This window comes from Bos indicus, chromosome 3, assembly GCF_029378745.1.
Source record: "Bos indicus isolate NIAB-ARS_2022 breed Sahiwal x Tharparkar chromosome 3, NIAB-ARS_B.indTharparkar_mat_pri_1.0, whole genome shotgun sequence".
Lineage (NCBI taxonomy): Eukaryota > Metazoa > Chordata > Mammalia > Artiodactyla > Bovidae > Bos > Bos indicus.
In genome coordinates this window covers 117,421,753-117,440,208 of record NC_091762.1, presented here as the reverse complement: position 1 = coordinate 117,440,208, position 18,456 = coordinate 117,421,753, and the positions used below count along the sequence as shown (strand labels likewise).

Below are 18,456 nucleotides of genomic sequence, written 5' to 3'. Positions count from 1 at the left end.
AAAAATTTTAAAAACCCATGCTATCTCTATTAGATTTAATATTTATAAAAATTACATTCTGAAGAAAACTGTAAGTTATGCTGGTTTCTTCACAGGAATTCCTGAATATTCAAGATGATTGGAGAAATATAATAAATTATAAAGTTGGATTGTTTAGCCAATCAATTAAGTAGTGAAAGTGTTAGTCACTCAGTTGTGTCGAACTCTTTTGTGATCCCATGGACTGTAGCCTGTCAGGCTCCTCTGTCCATGGAATTCTCCAGGCAAGAATACTGGAGTGGGTTACCATTTCTTTCTCCTGGGGATCTTTCCAACCCAGGGATCGAACCTGAGTCTCCTGCTTTGCAGGCAGATTCTTTACCGTCTGAGCTACCAGGGAAGCCCCTAATTAAGTAGTCAATTACTTCCCAAAGCAAAATTATAAGAGTACTTTCAAGTATTTCCTATGCCATCATATTTCACGTGAGGCTTGAACACATCTTTCCAGGATTTGTGGAGGAGACCCGGGAGGCAGAAACTTTTGCCCCTGGGGAGGGCTGAGTTGGGGCTCATGCTCAGTTTCAACCGGTCTCAGGACAGGCCACCAGCTTCCTCACTTCCATGGACTGGTCTCATTTTTCCATTTTGTCTACCTTTATCCTTCACTCATTCACTCATCTTTTCCACACAACAAGTATTTCTTATACAACTACTCCACCTTTAAGCTGGTGGCTCAGATGGTAAAGCATCTGTCTACAATGTGGGAGACCCAGGTTTGATCCCTGGGTCGGGAAGATCCCCCTGGAGAGGGAAATGGCAACCCACTCCAGTACTATTGCCTGGAAAATCCCATGGCCAGAGGAGCCTGGTAGGCTACAGTCCATGGGGTCGCAAAGAGTCGGACACGACTGAGCGACTCCACTCCACTCTCCACACCTTTATCGAGAAAGCCCATCACTTCAAATCCTTTGAAGAGGTGAAAGGACAATAAAATAAGGAGATTCCATATGTGTAATATTCCGAGTCCTTAAATTTGTTCATCTTCCTTGACTATCGAGAGGTGAGAATATTTTGTGGCCTGCTGAATTCCCTTTTGCCGTTTTTTTATTATTGTAAGATCACTCCAGCTTTGTTGCAGGGAAAGAGCGGATGCAACTCAATGAAGGTCAGTCTTTCTCCCCTTGACGTCAACACACATTGATGAATGAGGACATTAACATAAATTGATGAGTGAGGACGCCAGACGTTGGTGATGGACAGGGAAGCCTGGTGTGCTACAGTCCATGGGGTGGGGTCACCAAGAATCGGATGTGACTGACTGAAATGACTGACTGAGGACGTGAAACCAGCCACTAAAGGCTACATGACTCATGTTATCCATGACCCTCACTAGCATGGAAAACTGGGATGAGATAGTGCTTCCTCCCTACAATTCTGGTTAGTTATCTCCCAGGACTGGAGCTGTGCAGAGTGAGTCACCCCTGGGTCATGCAGCAGAAAGCTCGGGAAACACAGAAAGTGCCTTACAGCCTGAGAACCGCAGGCGCTGCCCCGCCGAGCCCCACCGAGACTGCTCTCGTCGGACGCAGACGCCTGTGACGGAAACACACTGTGAGGACGGGGTGCCTCCTCTCCATCGGCACCCGGGAGACACTGAAGCGTAAGCTAGAGGAGAGTGACATGCTGGGAACACGTCCTGAAAACATCACGGCGGCAGAGCTGCAGCAAAGGCTCAAAACCGCCTCCACAGGCAAGGACAGTGCAGCAAAACAGGGTCATGCGGAAATCTGGGAGAGGGGAGTTTCAGGTGCTGTCAACCGGTATGCAATAGAATTTCCAACAGATCCTTTAAATCGGATTCTAAAAAATATTCCTTGCTAAGTAAAAAGTTGTTAATACAGACTTAAAATGAGCAGATAGTTCAAATATGCTGAATTTTGTCAAGGCATCCTCATACTTGACCCTCAGAAAGTTACTCCAATATGAAATGACTTTGGAATAAAAACAGCATGGTGATTAGAGCTCAACATTTTATCATTCTTTAAGAAGTGCTAACTAAAGGACAGAACATTTCATCAACTTGAAAATCCTATGTAATTAATCACTGAGGGCAAACAGGAGTTTACAATAGGATAAATGGCACTTTAATTTCCCCCATTTTCCCCGGAAGACACAGTGGGTTTGCTGGGCCAGTTATATATCTAATTCATAAATGTGCAATCGGATGGTGATTCAGAAAGTTATTAGTAAGAAGAATATAGCTACTTTAATACTTAAGTTTCCTGCAGGGTATTAATACCTTGTATTTAAAACTGAAAATTTCCCAAAGTAATGCAGAATAATGGATTCATATCTGTTAAGGCTACCAAAGGAATAAAGAGCTTTGTTTTTGCCCACTGATTAAGTAAACGTTGCTAATGATTTTTTCATGCCTAACCATCCTATGCAGACACGTGTCTTCCCCAGCTATTGCCACCTGTTAAGAGAAATAAATCCCAGATCTGGACAGTGGGGGCTCCGTGTAAAGCTCCGAGTAAAGGGGTGAGTCTCCCTCGGAAGGGAGGCAAACAGGTCAGTCTGAGGCACTCGGAGCAGGCGCTCGGCGCGAGAGGGGTGCGCATGCGCGGTGAGGGCGCAGGGGCGCAGAGTCAGCGGGGCGGGGGCGCTTAAGCGGGACTGGGTGGGGTCTGGGAGAGGCCAAGGGGGCGGCAGAAGGGCCGGGGTGGGGGAAACACGCACCAGGTTACTCCCCGCCGGCCGGGCAGCGCTGTACAGGTAGGAGGGCTGGAGGATGAAAGCAAATGGCAGGTTTTTAAACCCTTGAAAAAACAGCAACAGATAATACTGACAAGGTCGTCACGATGCTGCCAGTGATCATCACAGCCAAGCGACTGTACAACCGTCAGAAGGAAGAGAGTCCCAGGAGGTACCCTGCTTTCAGTAAATCTGACAGAGGGAAATCCACATTTACAAGGAAAATAAATAGGAGAGGATTTCTGGCTTTAAAAATAGTAAACTTCCCGCAGAACCTTTGAAACTATGGCTATTTTCTCGTCACTTCTTTTCAGGCATTCCTGGAAGAAAGGGTCGGGGAAGGAGACAGAATGGTGACAAGGTCAACGGCACCCACAAGAGCCCCAACCCCGCAACCCAGAGTCCCAGGGGAAGAAAGCACGTCGGGGCGTTTGATACACAGACGTCCCCAGAGGAGGAGCGGTGTGGCGGGAGGAACCTGCTTCTTTGTGTTGGAGGATCCGAGTGACGGTCTCCAAGATACAGAAGGAGCTGGGAAGCTCTCAGCTGCTCCGGGGCTGGGGTGGGGGCACGTCCTTGTCACAGGGGAGCCCACACCCGCAGCAGAGACAAAGTCCGCGGGGTGCGCTGGGACACACAGGCGGTGTGCTGGTGTGGCCTGAGCCTCGGCTCAGAAGAGCATGCTGACCCGTTTGCAGGCAGAGAGGACCAGGAGAGCCCGAGGCTCGGGGCCAGCGGTGGGTTAGGGGATGTGCAGGACCGGGGAGCAATCACTCAGGGAACACGGCAATGCGAGGACAGGGCAGCTCAACCTCCGTGACGTGATCCATTCCTAGGGCCCTGACTCCGACTTCCTCCCAGAGCACCGGCCTCCTGTACCTGGGGCTGAAAACGATCTCGGCCGGCCTTGTACAAACAGGAAACACGGCCGGGAGCCAGCCAGAGAAATAAGGCTGCTCTCCCCACTATCCGGGACGGAGGAGTCCAATTATGCACAGAAACCTTCCAAATTGCTTCCTGGACACATTTACAAGAGAAAAATGTTTTTTTTAAAAAAACAAAGGAAACCCTAAATGGGGAACAATTGCGGGAAAAGGAGGAGAGACCCAAGAGACCAATTTTTTGGACTAGAGCTCTTGAAAACATACATTCAGTAGATCCTCCTTTTTCCTAAGCTTCTTTAAAAAAAAAAGTAAGGTCTTAAATTATTTTTGATAATGTTTTAAATGGTTTGAGAAAAGTCTTCAGCAGTTAGGCCAGTGGAAACACACTATTAAGCTTGGCTCCTCGGATGTCACACGAAGAGGTTGAAGCGTCCATGTCCATTCACTCAGAATTAAAGTCAACAGAAGGGAGAAGAGGGAAGAGTGAGGTAAAAAGCAGAACAGACCCGGTTTCCATTCTGGGCAGACAGGGGTTTGGGAGCCAGGCCACGATGGCGAAGCCCAAGGTCTGAGCAGGAAAGTCCCTGGAATCAGAGAAAACGGGCTGGAGGTGGGGAAAAAGCTTACAGCTTCATTCCATCTCAAAGGCATCATCAAGGCACAGAAAACCGGCTTCCGCAACATCAGGAAAGGACATGCAAGCGAGAGAGAGGGGAGAGCACAGAGACAGTTCAGTGAGGTGACAGAGCTGTGCCACGGGACCAAGTCAGGACTTCGGAGTCTATGCCCAGGCAAAGGCAGAGCTCATCGCTCTGAGCCGACAGCTAGGCCCTAGGGGCTCTGAAGGTCTTTTTGATGCAAACTCTAATATTTAACATTTGGTGGGAAAAACTCAAAGTCAGGAGTTTACAGAGACAGTAATCTCCGTTCTATGCAGCCAGTTGGTGACGATCTGCAGCTTGGAGTCCTTGGTTAGGTATGGACATGCTCCACGTGCTCAGGACTCACAGAAGACATGACTGACTCAGTGGTACAGTTCTGAGGCCAGCAGTCTATACAGCATTTCTGGGGAATATTACTAGATAGATGAATAGTTTCTATCCAAAGCGTTCTATCCAAAAGGAAGGATCCTTGACGAGGGTGCCAGCGGTTTCTGATCCCCACATCAGCAGTATTTTCCTGACGGTACAAACCCAGGGCAGTGCTTGAAGGGGATGAAGTGATGCTGTTGAAACAGTCTGATGGTCCCTAGGATATTCCACTGGGCCTTGAGGATCCCATAACTGGAGCCTGTCATCTGTGTGCCTTGAAGAAACTACCCTAGAATGACCTGAAGGACAAGCGAGTGGAATCCTGGGATGGGCAGGTAGAAGGTTTTTAACATTTAACATGAATCCGAAAACCTGTTCCAGAGGTTGAGAGAGTGCCCTTCGTGGAAGCCACCCTGTCAGCCCCTCTGGGTCACAGAAAGAGCCCAAGGCCTCCACCTGACACTGCACGGCCACGTCCAGGGCTTGCTTCCGGCAAGTCTAAGGCAAGAGAGGGTCTTCAGAAAGGAAGACAGCACTACAGGACTGAAGACAGTACTGTGCGCCGCATGATTCCTTCCCATCGTTAGAGTGAAATCAAAGCAAACCAGCCAGTGTGTTTGCAGGAACAGCTATGGCAGCTGCGGAGCACAGGAATTACCAGCAAGCCTCCGAGGATGCTGAGTAAAACGTGATCTCAGGCAGCTGCATGGTAGGGACACACGTCCTTCGGGAAGTTCTGATGTTTCGGGTTTTGAATGGGCCAGCTCTACTTTTTATATGAGTAAGTGTGTTAGTCGCTCAGTCGTGTCCAACTCTTTGTGATCTCATGGACTTTAGCCCACCAGGCTCCTTTGTCCATGAAATTCTCTAGGCAAGCATACTGGAGTGGGTTTCCATTTCCTTCTCTAGAAGATCTTCCTGACCCAGAGTTTGAACCCGGGTTTCCCCCACTGCAGGCAGATTCTTTACCATCTGAGCCGCCAGGGAAGCCCCTTATATGAGTAAACCTTTTATTTAATTAATTTACTTTTGGACAGCTCTACTTTCGCCCTTAGTACTTTGGATGTGGGTTATTTCAACTGAGTTTAAAGGAGTCAGATATATGCTGAACTTTGATGACCAAATCACATCTGAGTATTAGATTTCTGTCATTGTCTTCTATTTTACAGAAAGTATTTAAGCTTGGAAAGTGTGGAGGAAGTTAAGTTTTCTGAATGACAAAGTGCTCTTTTTGGCAGCAAAATCTCCCACTGAATTAAGAAATGCCCCCAATACACAAAAAATTCATGGTGTCAAACCCCACCAGTCCTTGGGTATTGACAGCTGATCCTGTACTCAGTCGGAATTCACCTCCTCGGGGAAGGAAAGGATGGATATTCATCATTAGAGGGGGCTGGGGGGCAGCAGTGGGGGGCTGGGAAGTGGGCAAGCTGATGGGGTGATGGAGGAGCTGGAGCCCCTGCCTCCCTCACAGCAGGAACACAAAGCGGAAGGGGGCTGAGGACAGGGTGAGGACCATGGTTAGAATGCTGTGGCTCTGCCAAGTTAGTTTCTATTTATTTCCCCTCCCCATGTATTCTTTAAGAGTCAGTTGACATCCTTGTATTATGACACTTCCTGGCAAAATTAGTTTCTGCTCCAGTGTATCACATACAGGGATCTGTCCTCTGTTCTAGAAGTAAATGCTTCCAGAGGACCTAACTCGCCTGCTTGTCGCTGTGACTGCCCCACTTAAACTAGTTCCCTAGTGTTTGCTGAGTGAACACAAGCCTTACCTAGGATAAACGAGCCTTGCTCATTAGGGCTCTTCAATAATTGAGAAATATGTGCCTATCAAGGTTGATTGTGTCCTTAAAGTATGGGAAGGAATGCTCCTGTGTAGACATTTGGATTGGATTTTCATTTCAGTCTAGTCTGTTCCTGTAAAATTACTCCATGTGTGCATTTACCCTGCAAGGTCAGTCTGCTTTCAAGAACCCTCAAGGAAAGAATTTCAAGGCTTCTTCTCTCTTTCCCCTTTGATTAATTCTAACTACTAAATATCCACCTATTTCCTTTCACTGTACCTCGCCTGACATCACAATGTGTATTCCAACTTTCGAATCTGAAATCAAAGGCAAGATAGTGGGGTAAATCTGAATTAAATATATCATGTTAATTACTGCTCCTAAATGGACCTTAACAGTTATCCAAATGAAACTTCATAGAACAGACATTAAAAGAGAAAGAGAGCTGAGTTTACACATACAAGAGCACATGCTACAAAACCTACAGTTTCTGCAGCGAGGACAGGAAAGATTTAAGATAAAACCAACCAAGGTGTCCTCTCTGGATGATGACAGAGTGGAGAATCGGCCGTCACCGCTGTAGCTGGAATTCTGAGCGGCAAAGAAGACAGTGTAAGTGATGAGCCCTTTCTCACTCCTGCAAAGCACCACCAGTCTCGGTTAAGAGGCGACTATGCAATCACACAGCCAGACCAGTGTTAGTACTCCCGGACTGACGGGCAGCGAGAGAACTGACATGCTCCACGACAGCAGAACCCTTTAACCATTAGGGGCCTGAGCTTTGTTTTACAAAGCAAAGCTTTGTTTATGTCTCGGTGGCATCACGTGATTTAACTATTATCATTAGGGTTTCACTCTTTATATTTCAGCGTACCTGTTTATTATTATTTGTAACTACTAACTAAATCTCATGGTGGACTGTCTATAACCTCTTAGTCTAGACTTCCCGTGTTACTGGGTTGGCCAAAAAGTTCACTTGGGTTTTTCTGTCAGACGTACGAACTTTTTGGCCGAACCAATGCACCTCTTTGTCGGTAACTGAAATTCCACTTATTGCACAGTTTTCACCCTTTGCTCAGCTCAGCACATCCGAGGGCTACAGCTCAGCTCTAAAGCTCCAGGGAGGCTTTGGAGGGAGGCGAGTGGAGCCTGAGGGAAGCGGCACCCTCTTGCAGCTGAGAACCATCCACAGAAGGCTGGGCCCTGCCGTCGCCCTGTGGGGTCTCAACACACACCTTATAAAGAGAGGATCCCACCAAGATTGTGGCTGGGGAGGTGGTGTGTGTGGCCGTTACAATGCACGCAGGCTTGGTTGCTTCTGGCATGTCAGACTCTTGGTGACCCCACAGACTGTAGCCCGCCAGGCTCCTCTGTCCATGGGATTCTCCAGGCAAGAATACCAGCGTGGGTTGCCGTGCCCTCCTCCAGGGGATCTTCCCGACCCAGGGACTGAACCCAGGTTTCTCACATCTCCTGCATGGCAGGTGGGTTCTTTACCACTAGTGCCACCTGGGAGCCCAAGATGCCGCTTAGATGTAGGCTATTCGGTACTTGGGTCATTCTATTTCCTGATTGTTTATTAAATCGATTTTATATTCAATTTTGCTCTTCAGTGAACAGTTTGATAGTCAAGTTCTTTTCTATCTAATTTCTAGAGGCATTACTTAATCATGAAAGCACAAGGCACACTTTTATTGTTTCAATATAAAAATCAAAGATTAAAATATGTGGATATAAGCAATACAGAGCTTGATGCCACCTGTACAGGCACAAACGCTGCCAACTACACGTTTGGGACGTTCTAGAGAAGAATGTAATCCTGGGTAGAAGTTGGACTAAGGAACTTCTTAAGTAACTTCCACTCTAAACTATGAATCTTTGTGATCAACATAGTGGAATAACGCATCTAGGGTGGTAAGTTACTAACTAGTCAATTTAGCCCCGACAAGCAGTCGGGGGCCATCAGAGTCCCTGTCCTGTGATGTCAGCAGTAGACAGCCTGTAGGGATGCTGAGCACAGGAAGCAAAGTTGTCAGCATCCCAAGAGAACAGAATGGCTGCAACTGCTTCTGTCTCCTGAGTGCTGTATTATTACTGAAAAGGAAAACAGAGCTCGAGAAAGTCCAAAAGCTGTCAGTGCAAAAAGCAACATAAAGGGGAAGACAGGGCCTTTAAAGTGGGAGGATCTTTTAGCTTGGAATGAGAAAAACTAGATGAAACAGAAGTGGATGCAATCCTTATAGGGATAAGGCAGTAAAACCTGATCGGCTAGTTTCAGAAAGCTAAGAGAGTGTTGAGTTTCTCCTTTGGAACTTGAAAATATTTTTAAAAGTACATATAATATTTCTTAATAAAATATAACTAAGATAAATTTTAAAAATACTATTTTACACAACTAGTAAAATTTCTTGCTGTTAATTCACTTTTCGTGTCCAACTCTTTGTGACCCTATGGACCGTAGCCCACCAGGCTCCTCTGTATATAGGATTCTCCAGGCAAGAATACTGAAGTGTGTTGCCATGCCCTCCTCCAGGGGGTCTTCCTGACCCAGGGATTGAACAGGAGTCTCTTAGCCTCCTGTATTGGCAGGTGGGTTCTTTACCACTAGTGTCACCTGGGAAGCCCCAAAAGCCCCTTGGACTGCAAGGAGATCCACCCAGTCCACCCTAAAGGAGGCCAGTCCTGAGCGTTCATTGGAAGGACTGACGTTAAAGTTGAACCTCCAATACTTTGGCCACCTGATGCGAAGAGCTGACTCATTTGAAAAGACCCTGATGCTGGGAAAGATTGAAGGCGGGAGAAGAAGGGGACGACAGAGGATGAGATGGTTGGATGGCATCACTGACTCAATGGACATGAATTTGAGTAAACTCTGGGAGTTGGTGATGGACAGGGAGGCCTAGCGTGCTGTGGTCCATGGGGTCACAAAGAGTTGGACACGACTGTGTGACTGAACTGAACTGAACAGGAAAATAAATGAAGTCAAGAAGAACAGGAAGATTTTAGATAATTTAATGTATAAGAGATGTGCAGCAGATCCGGAAAACTAAATTCAAATGTGCCCAGTTCAAGCACCTGAATTCCCAATGGTCTCCTTGACCAATCCCAAGGCCTCTCTCCTCATGTACAGCCCTTCTCTGCTTCTGTCCCGCTTCCCACCCCAAAGCTGTGAACACTGCAAGCAGCAATGTTTAGCAAAACACAGGCTCTAGTACATGTGTCTTTGAAATTACAAAGGATCAATGTGGAGAACTGTGAAAATGTCGAATTTAAGTGTATTTGAGAGCTGGATATAGTCATATGCACATCATATACATATACCCAGGGCAATAAAATAAAGAGAGAGCTAATATTTAATTCAACCTTTTAGTACCTAAGAGATTCCTTTCAGTATTGATCTCTTAAACTAACATTTAGAATGTTAGAAGACACAGACCATTAGCCAGTTGAAAAACGTTAGCTTTCATTCTGTCATGCACACACACACAAGAGGACTATATGACACAGAAAAGAACCAAAGAAGCTAAATCTAGCAGACTTTTTAAAAAGGCTTTGCAGCAACCTGTTTGAGTTGTGCGTCATGTACATTCACTATACGAACCCTGCCAGATCTTCTACTCAGGGACTGTGATCCATATAAGTCTCCATCATACCCATTTGTCTGTGTCAAGGAAGAAAAGGAGAGAAGCTGGTATCAGTACACAAACGAAGAGACAGGGACAGGTTGGCAAGAAGAATTAGCCAGGCGCAGACTGAGCTCTTGGAGTGGAGTGGATGGACATGCCCAGCAGAGCACGTGTCCCAGCAGGCGCCCCACTGGCTCCATGCTTCTGAGCTGTAGCTCAGGAGAAGCCAGCCCTGTCCGGGAGTCAAAGCTGTCCTCTTAGTATCACTGGAGTCTACAAGGCACTCACTCAGGGATGGAAGCAGTGCCACGTCTTCGTGGAGTGAGTCGCACTTGCGTTCCAGTTTTGTGGTGGTACTGCGCGAATCCCAGCCTTCGAGAAGCCTGAATGCCAGCCAAGCAGGCTAATGCCTCCATCTGAGTCAACTAGTTTTCAGCTCTTGGTTCGCCATGACACCCTTAAAACCACAGCTCATTATGAAGCTGTGTTCAGAAGATTCAAAGACAGCGGTCTACTCAATTCGTAATTAAATGCAAACGTTCATCATGGAAAATCTAATCTATAATATGAGGCTTTCATTCATCCAGTTTTCCTACTTTTTCAAAGTGAAATCTGAGGACGTATTTCATAATTTGTTCTCCAGGAAAAAAAAGAGAGAATGATTAAGAGTGTGTCTGTCTCCCTTTTCCTCCCAAGTCCTTGTCAAAGTTTGCTTGGGCTTCTACACCTGCTCTCATTCACCTATAAGGAAATTTCTGCTGCTTCAGGATGAGAACTGTCAGGTGTCAGGGACACAGCCAGCTCTCGAGTCGGAAAAAGGAGGCATAGCAGCTAAAAGTGGAAGGACATGCAGGGTCACACGTGAGTCCAGACTCCAAGCAGAAGCTCCGTCATGTGGCCTAAAGCAAGTTACTTCATCCACTGGAACTTCCACCGCTGTGGCTGTGAAAACGTGCGGAGTCATAAATACTTTACAAGGCCCTTGTGGGGATTAAATCTGATTAAAACGAGTGATTAGATCAGGGCTGACTGTGAAGGATGTGCTGCCCAGATGGGGACGCGCCCAGCACAGAGGAAGGACCAGGATATGTTTCCTTGTTGGAAGGGTGGGGGTAGGCAGACATACTCTGCAGCTGTGATGCTGATGGACGATAAATACACGGATTTCCAGACATTATAAAGCCAGGGTCAGGAAACCTTGACTATAAAACTATGTATTTACTTGTGTTACAACTCAAAAGCAAGTCAATATGAGGTTTCTGAATGAGAAGGAGTATGTAGAAATCCTTCAAAAGTAAAATTTAAAACTATGAGTACATTAAAACATTTCTGAAATAAATTTGATAATAAAAAATCTTTGGAGGTTGGCAGACATTTTATTCAGCCTCCTTTTTTTCTCTTGCCTGATGAGATTATTGGAAATAATCTTAAATGTCAAGGACTTTACATTTCAGATCTCAATCTTATTCCTTTGATATCTGTTTAGAAACTAGTTTCTGGAAAAAAATTAATATAATATTGAAGGCTAGCATCAATCAATTTTAGGTGACTTTTACTTTGCTAATAAATAAGGAAGAAAACACACTGCATATATAAACCCTCTGGCTGTCCATTATTGCTTGTAACATACATACTGCTTTAGGTGAATTTTTCCTTTCCTCTTCTCTGTCTCCAGTCTAGCCTGCAGCAAGAAGCAGAGGGCGGGTGGGGGCTGAGAGGGCAAAGGCACTCCTCCAGTTGTCCCTGTCTACTCTGGCCTTCCATGAACATGCGGGAAAAACCCTTCTTTGGAAAGCTTTGCGGAATGAATATCCACACTTCTCTGTCGTAATGAAATTCTGTCGCAGAGAATGTATTCCTACAACATAGCCTCCACACAGAGATCTCACTGACAACATCTCTAGAAAGAATCTCTCTGACCTTCTTAGCAAAAACACCACCTTTCTCCTCTTGGGTAGTTTTTCTGTGTTGAATTCAGGTTGGTGGGACCATTTTTAGTGGCATAAGAGGATAATAAGGAGAGTTGAAAATTAACTGTCACGACATTAGAACGAAAAGCCCACAGGAGGCATGTGTTCACCTAGCTTTGCTCTACAGAAATTTTTTTCAGCTCTCTTCACTGCACAGACCCCCTGCATCCTGGTCGCCCCTTAGACATCGGAATCCCCAGAGGCCTGGGAATATGCATCTTAACAAGTTCGGGTGAATCCTTCATACAGTAACATTGGGAAGCACTGCTCTTAAGAGAGAACAGAGTAAAGAGACATTTACCAATCTGCATTTTCTGGAAAAGGACGAGCAAGATACAAAAATAGATGCCCCATCAAAACCAATGAGTCTAATGGAACTTCTAATTAGTCATCTAATAACATGCAGTGCTGTCAAAGTATCAACCAATTCCACACATGACCATGCAAAAGGCAACTGTTACTAAATAGTTTTTTTAAAATTAATGTATATGTGTGTTTAGTTGGTTATTCATGTCTGACTCTTTGATCCCATGGACGGTAGCCCGCCAGGCTCCTCTGTCCATGGGATTTCCCAGGCAAAGAATATTGGAGTGGGTAGCCAGTCCCTTCTCCAGGGGATCTTCCCAACCTAAGGATTGAACCAGGGTCGCCTGCATTCCAGGCCGATACTTGACCATTTGTTTCTACCAAGTCAGAAGACAGAGCACCTTCAAGGGCATCAGAGATGGGAAACAAATAACGAAAGGCAAAATAAAAGCTCTGAAGCGCACTCGATGCACTCAGTTGTCTTTGAAGTGGAGAAGAGCCGCTCCACGGGGAGGCTCTGGGGACAAATGTCTGTGCAGATGAGCTGTGCTGTGCCCTGTTATCACCTTAAGGGTAAACATGTGTTTTAAAAATGGTAGTTTGCTAAATAATTTTTCAGCACAATGGGATGAATGAAGCACAAAATCCTTTTGGGAAAAAAATCCTTCAAGCAGAGAAGTGTATAATCCAATATAATTTCAGTGCTGAGTCACTTTAATGCTGAGTGTGATTAATGCTGGTGAGATTACATTTTTCTACCTTGAGTGTAATTTAAATGTATAGGTTTACAGAAAGCATAAGCTGCAGAAACTCTTCTAGACAGATGTCAGAAGGGAAATGCTGAATTTAAAGGCTTTATTTTGTTACTGGATTTGGGGTCTTTCTCAAAGAGCACTCTCTGGCCAAAGAGCCATCTGGGACATTTAATTTGAAAGGATACAGATTAGGAAATAATAAATTTTTCATTAGATAAAATGACTTTAAATTTAATCTGTTACAGGAAATGTAGAGGCTTGGGAATTCTTGATCTGATTTGGGGTTTCCTGCAAGAAGACCCCGTCTCTTCCATCTGGTGCCCACGGCTGTTACCCCAGAGCCTGGCAAACAGCGGTGCTCACAGGCTGCCCGGTGAGGGAGACGGTCAAGCGTCCACACCTGGACTCTAGACACCGGAGGAGGGGCAGAGCTGCAAGGAGGCTCTCGGAAGCACAGCTGCGGGCACGCCTGCCCTCTGGCCTCAGTCTCCAGGAAAGGACTGGAGGGGGGCACGTGTGTCTCTTCGCACAAAGATGAACTTGGCTTTTTAGACAAGCACCCACAATATTAGTGGACACACCACAGGTTATTATCTGCCAGGCCACACTATTCGGATCAGAGCACATCTCACCCAGGCGTAGGGGCCCCCGTACTCCAAGTCAGGCTGCGACTGTCGGAGGAAGGATGGAAGAGAAAAACAACAGAAGAGAGTTGCCCACAATCAGGTAAAAGCTAAGCACAATATAACAGAAACATAAAACAAAGCAATCTTGAAAATCTTAAAATTAATTTTCTTCATGACTTCTAGGATCTCATGTGCATTTACAAACGCAGTTACAGCAGCAGCTGCCATAAAATGCATTAACGTTGAATAAAACCTCCATGGCAGACGTTGCTGTAATTCATGAAATCTGAAGCAGTTTGAACAATCCTGCTTCCTCCCCTACCTAGTGCCCGCCATTTACATTAGACAGAGCGTCAGTAGATGCATCACTATCAATTTTTAAATAAAGAAAACTTAGACTTCTGATATCTAAATCCAGATTTTCTGAGGATGTCCATACAAACACTAGAAAAAAAAATTTCTTCCATTTTTAAGGGCTTATCATCACTGTGAATGGAATGAAGACGGCCTGTGTTTTGAGAAAGTCAGGAGATAAAAGATATGGTTTTTGAACTTTGCAAACTATAAAGATTTTCAAATATTAAAATATGTAAAACAGCAGAAATTGGTCCTACCCAGAGATGGACTGAGATGAGCTGCCCTCAGGGGGCAGTGGGGAGCCTTGCTCGCCCACCAACCTGGAGAGACCAGAGCTTCTGGGCCCCGGAGGGGCTTGAGGGGTGATGCTGTCACAAAGCCCTGGCTCTGAGCAGCCTCCTCAATTGCTCTGGGCTTTTTCTATATTGATAAAAATAAAAAAGTTTCACTCTTATTCCCAGGATCCAGGTTCTCAAGGTCTGTGGTTTTTATCTTTAAAATCTTTAAGCTATTCCTTTAGATCAAGAGCATTACGGGAACATACCCCCCGGCTAACGACAAACACCACCCACCACCAACTTTCCACTTTCTCCCCTCTCTTATTCAGTGTCCTAACTGTGGAGGTCCTCTAAAATTTTATATCCTAAAACAAACACACTTGATATCTTGGCAGAGACAGGTATCCAGCATAAAAGCTTAGCTCATTTCTGGTTAAAATCCTTAAAAATGAAATAAATGCTGTAAACAGCCAAACAGTAACGAATAGTACAATAGTTTTAAGGGGGCCAGGAAACCCTCTGAGAATCTTAAAGTGAACTGATTATTTTCCCAGAAAAATGCAAGTACATAAAAAATCTTGAATACAAGTTCAAGGAGTATCATAGATGGAAAACGCTGTTTTGATAGAGAGATTTGAGCCCCCAAATAATCAGGTTTTGCTCTATTTCCATCAAAAGCTCCCTTGTGGACCTCCTCATGGTGTGGAGGCTAACGGTCATGTGAGTCCTGTGCTCACATGCTCACCCTCCTCCTCCTTGAAAAAGTATCCTCTTCACTTGGTTTTAAGGACCTGATCTCCTCCTGGGTCTGCTCAACAGCTGTGATTTCTGTCCCTTGACTACAGAGTCTATAAACTGAGTTCTACACTGATACTGTTTGCGTTACATGAATCTTACTTCCTCTTGGATGAATCATGTCACAGGACAGATGAGGAATTTACAAGTAGGTGGCTAAGGAGAAAGTTTCAAATAGAAAGGAAGCTCTTTGACTTCACTTTTAAACTGTAACTTTCTGGCAAGGTCACCATGTATCTGCTTTTGGCACTTTAAGGACAATGACCACTGCTAACACCAGAGCAACAATATACAGCCGTCCTTCAGCATCTGTCGGGGGGCGGTGGTCAGTTCCAGGACCCCCACAGACACCAGCATCTGCACATGCTCCAGTTCCTAGTTCAAAATTGCCTGGCTTTTGCACATAACCCATGCACACCCTCCTGTATACATTCAGTCATCTCTAGAGTCCCTACAACACCCAACACAATGTAAATGCTGTGTTGCTGTCGTTCAGACGCAAAGTCACAAAGTCATGTCTGACTCTTTGCTATGTGAATAGTTGTAAATACAATGTCAAATGCTATGTAAATAGTTGCCGGTGCGGCAAATTCAAGCTTTGCTTTTTTATAACTCTCTGGAAATTTTTCTCCTTGACTATTTTTAATCTCTGGTTGGTTGGATCATGCAGAACTTGGGGATAAGAAAGGCGAACTGTGATCACCTTTGTAGTTTTCTGTTATAAACAGCCGAATTAAATGCACATTTAGTGGGAATATAAGAAGGCTAGGAGTGATATCACAACTTAGTCATCACAGTGATTAAAAGTGAGCCTTCTGCTCCATACAGCCCTTCAGTAAAATGAGAGGCTGTGTTGAGACTGAATTATTACCAGGGAGATGCAGCTTTAACCCAGTGGCAAATGACACTGACTCCGTGTCAGAGCAAATTCTAGGAGATGGTGAAGGACAGGGAAGCCTGGCGTGCTGCAGCCTATGGGGTCGCAAAGAGTCGGGCACGAATGAGCAACTGAACATCAACAAATGTCAATGACATGCTGAGTTTAACTCATTGAGTTGAAGAACCAATAAGCCAAACACATATTCTCTACGTAACTTCCCAAAGCACACCATGTTTTCAAGTATAATTAAGATTTTTGGAATGTTTAAGGAAGGATGTGTATTTCTGTTTATCAACCATCAAGCTGTCCGTGATGCAGAGATTTCATTACAGTTGATGAAAGGGAAGGCTGCCGAAGGCCCCGGGCTGGATAGATTCAACGTGCTCCAACTTTTTACCAGGCAGCCCACAGCAGCTTTCAAGGAGCCATGCAAAGCATCACTGCATAACAGCTACTTTAACTTGTAGTTACTTCACTGAGATTCCAACTGGATGGGAGCCTGCACTTCTGTAAGGACAGAATGTGTCTTCATGCTCCTCTCATCATACTAGCAACGAGACGACCCGATCTAAATGGGGCAGTTTGGTGACGTGGACCCAACATGAAAAAACGATAACTTCCACGTTGGGGAGAAAGACACAACGCATCAATCAACTCTCTGCATCACAAAGAAACATCCCAACGTTGGACAGATGTTAAATAAGCATCTTGACAATGAACGAGGACTTTGAACGCAGGGGTGGGAGGGCACGGACCACGGACACAGACTGTACCATGCAAACCCAACCATCCTGGTTACTGACCCTCAGGCTTCCGCGGCTACCCACTGACATGCGCTCATCTTCATCAGACGCCTAGTGAAAGAAAGATGGAAACAACCGTGAGGAGATATGGTAACAGACATGAGACGCCCAGCTCTCAGAGGAGAGCAGCTGACCTGACACACGGCCGGGGGCAGGTCAGGCCCCTCTGAGAATCTCAGTGCCCATGAACCTGTGTGCTCCCCAAAAGGGCTCTGTTTGTGCAAAGTATCACAGGACTGTTTCTGGATAACATGGTTTTACATTAACTTCATTAAAGTGGTGTTGTTCACTTCGCTGGTTATGTACAAATATATAGCTTCATGCACACGACTGCAAATTATTCATGAGTATTCAACAGCAAAGAAAGCACTAAAACTGTAATGAACATATTAATACTCGTTAAAACATTCATAAATACTGAGGAAATTTTCAAAGTTTCCTCTCACCAAAGTCAAGTCAAAGTACTAAAAGCTGAGTTCACAGTCTTTGTATCGGTAATCGTATCAGTGTTAATTTCTTAGATATAGATATAGACACAGATCTGTAGACAGATATATATACTTATAGATAGGTGGGCGGATAGAGAGATAATTAATGTTATTTCAGCCACTAGAATAGCCAAGCAGACTTCAGCCGAAACGCCGAGGTAACAGAGGAAGACAGTACTAACCGACGTGTTTCTTCTGGATCTGTGAGAGTAGCGTTCACTGTCTTCCTACCAAAGCAATGAGGAGACAGCACAGAAAGGTTAGAGGCAGACAGGAGAAGCCCTAAGACCGTCCAACCGCGTCTCAATACAGTATTTCTGATATAAATGTCAAACAAATATTTACTTTGCTTAAAGGCCTCAATTAAACCACTGGGAGAAAATGTTTTCTTCTAAAGCAGGTGGGGGTGGAGACTGGAACTTAAGCACACAAATCATTGGGATGTTTCATTCTGGCTTTAAAAACAAGCATGTGTTCGGTGAAAAGCAGGCTCTTTTTTTTTTTTCCTAATCGAATCTGGTGCATTTAAATCAACCTACTTTTGACATTCAAAACCTACTCACTTCTGTTCAGGAATCAGAGAAGAAACCATTTCTGCAAGAGATCCAACGTGGATGCCACCCTATCTACTACATTCACTGCATCCTAAGATGTTTCATTTTGCATCTGGACTTCTCTGAAGTCGAGGCATACCTTATAATCAAAGTTGCTCACAATTATAATTAGCATTTTCTTTCTCAGTGGCATATAAAACACTGACACCTCTTTTAACTGTGTCTTAAGATTTGTTAAATTTATACCTATGCCATATAAGCGTTAAAATGATGGTTACACATAACAGAGGTTGAAGTTAATTGTTTAAATAGAGGAATTGTGTGTTCTTTGTATATCAACAGCTGTTTTCTTTTATATTATACACAGATCTCTACGATGTAGGTAATTTTCTATTTCCTTGGATCATTTTATGTATAAGGGACATTTAATGGGACAGCTGCATACTGGCTTGGTTCTCAAAGGCTGGAAGGATGCGATGATGTCTGTGAGGCCAGCAAGCAAGGTGACAAGGACAAGGAGAGGTGGGGGGCACTCGGGGGTGAACTGATGACCACTGGACGGCTCTCAGAGCCCACCCCCCTT

At 45.0% G+C, this 18,456-nt stretch overlaps 1 protein-coding gene across 48 annotated transcripts in view; it reads right to left on the bottom strand.

Moving 5' to 3' along the window:
- The window catches only part of LRRFIP1 (LRR binding FLII interacting protein 1), a 161,499-nt gene that overhangs the window by 42,396 nt on the left and 100,647 nt on the right, over positions 1 to 18,456 (bottom strand). For 11 of the 48 annotated variants that reach the window (XR_011565966.1, XM_019957993.2, XM_019957994.2 and 8 more), the window contains 8 exons: positions 17,502 to 17,546; positions 16,832 to 16,882; positions 13,725 to 13,763; positions 10,037 to 10,096; positions 6,964 to 7,026; positions 4,124 to 4,201; positions 2,719 to 2,763; positions 1,507 to 1,572 (listed from right to left, as the gene is read on the bottom strand). The exons of 9 other annotated variants lie outside the window; for them this stretch is intronic. Coding sequence is in view for 38 of the 39 variants with exons in the window: in XM_019957993.2 (XP_019813552.2) it covers positions 1,507 to 1,572; positions 2,719 to 2,763; positions 4,124 to 4,201; positions 6,964 to 7,026; positions 10,037 to 10,096; positions 13,725 to 13,763; positions 16,832 to 16,882; positions 17,502 to 17,546 (447 nt within the window). In the remaining variant the exon portion in view is untranslated. The remainder of the gene's footprint in view (positions 1 to 1,506; positions 1,573 to 2,718; positions 2,764 to 4,123; positions 4,202 to 6,963; positions 7,027 to 10,036; positions 10,097 to 13,724; positions 13,764 to 16,831; positions 16,883 to 17,501; positions 17,547 to 18,456) is intronic. 28 more of the 48 variants (XM_070786960.1, XM_019957982.2, XM_019957986.2 and 25 more) reach the window with 16 other exon arrangements.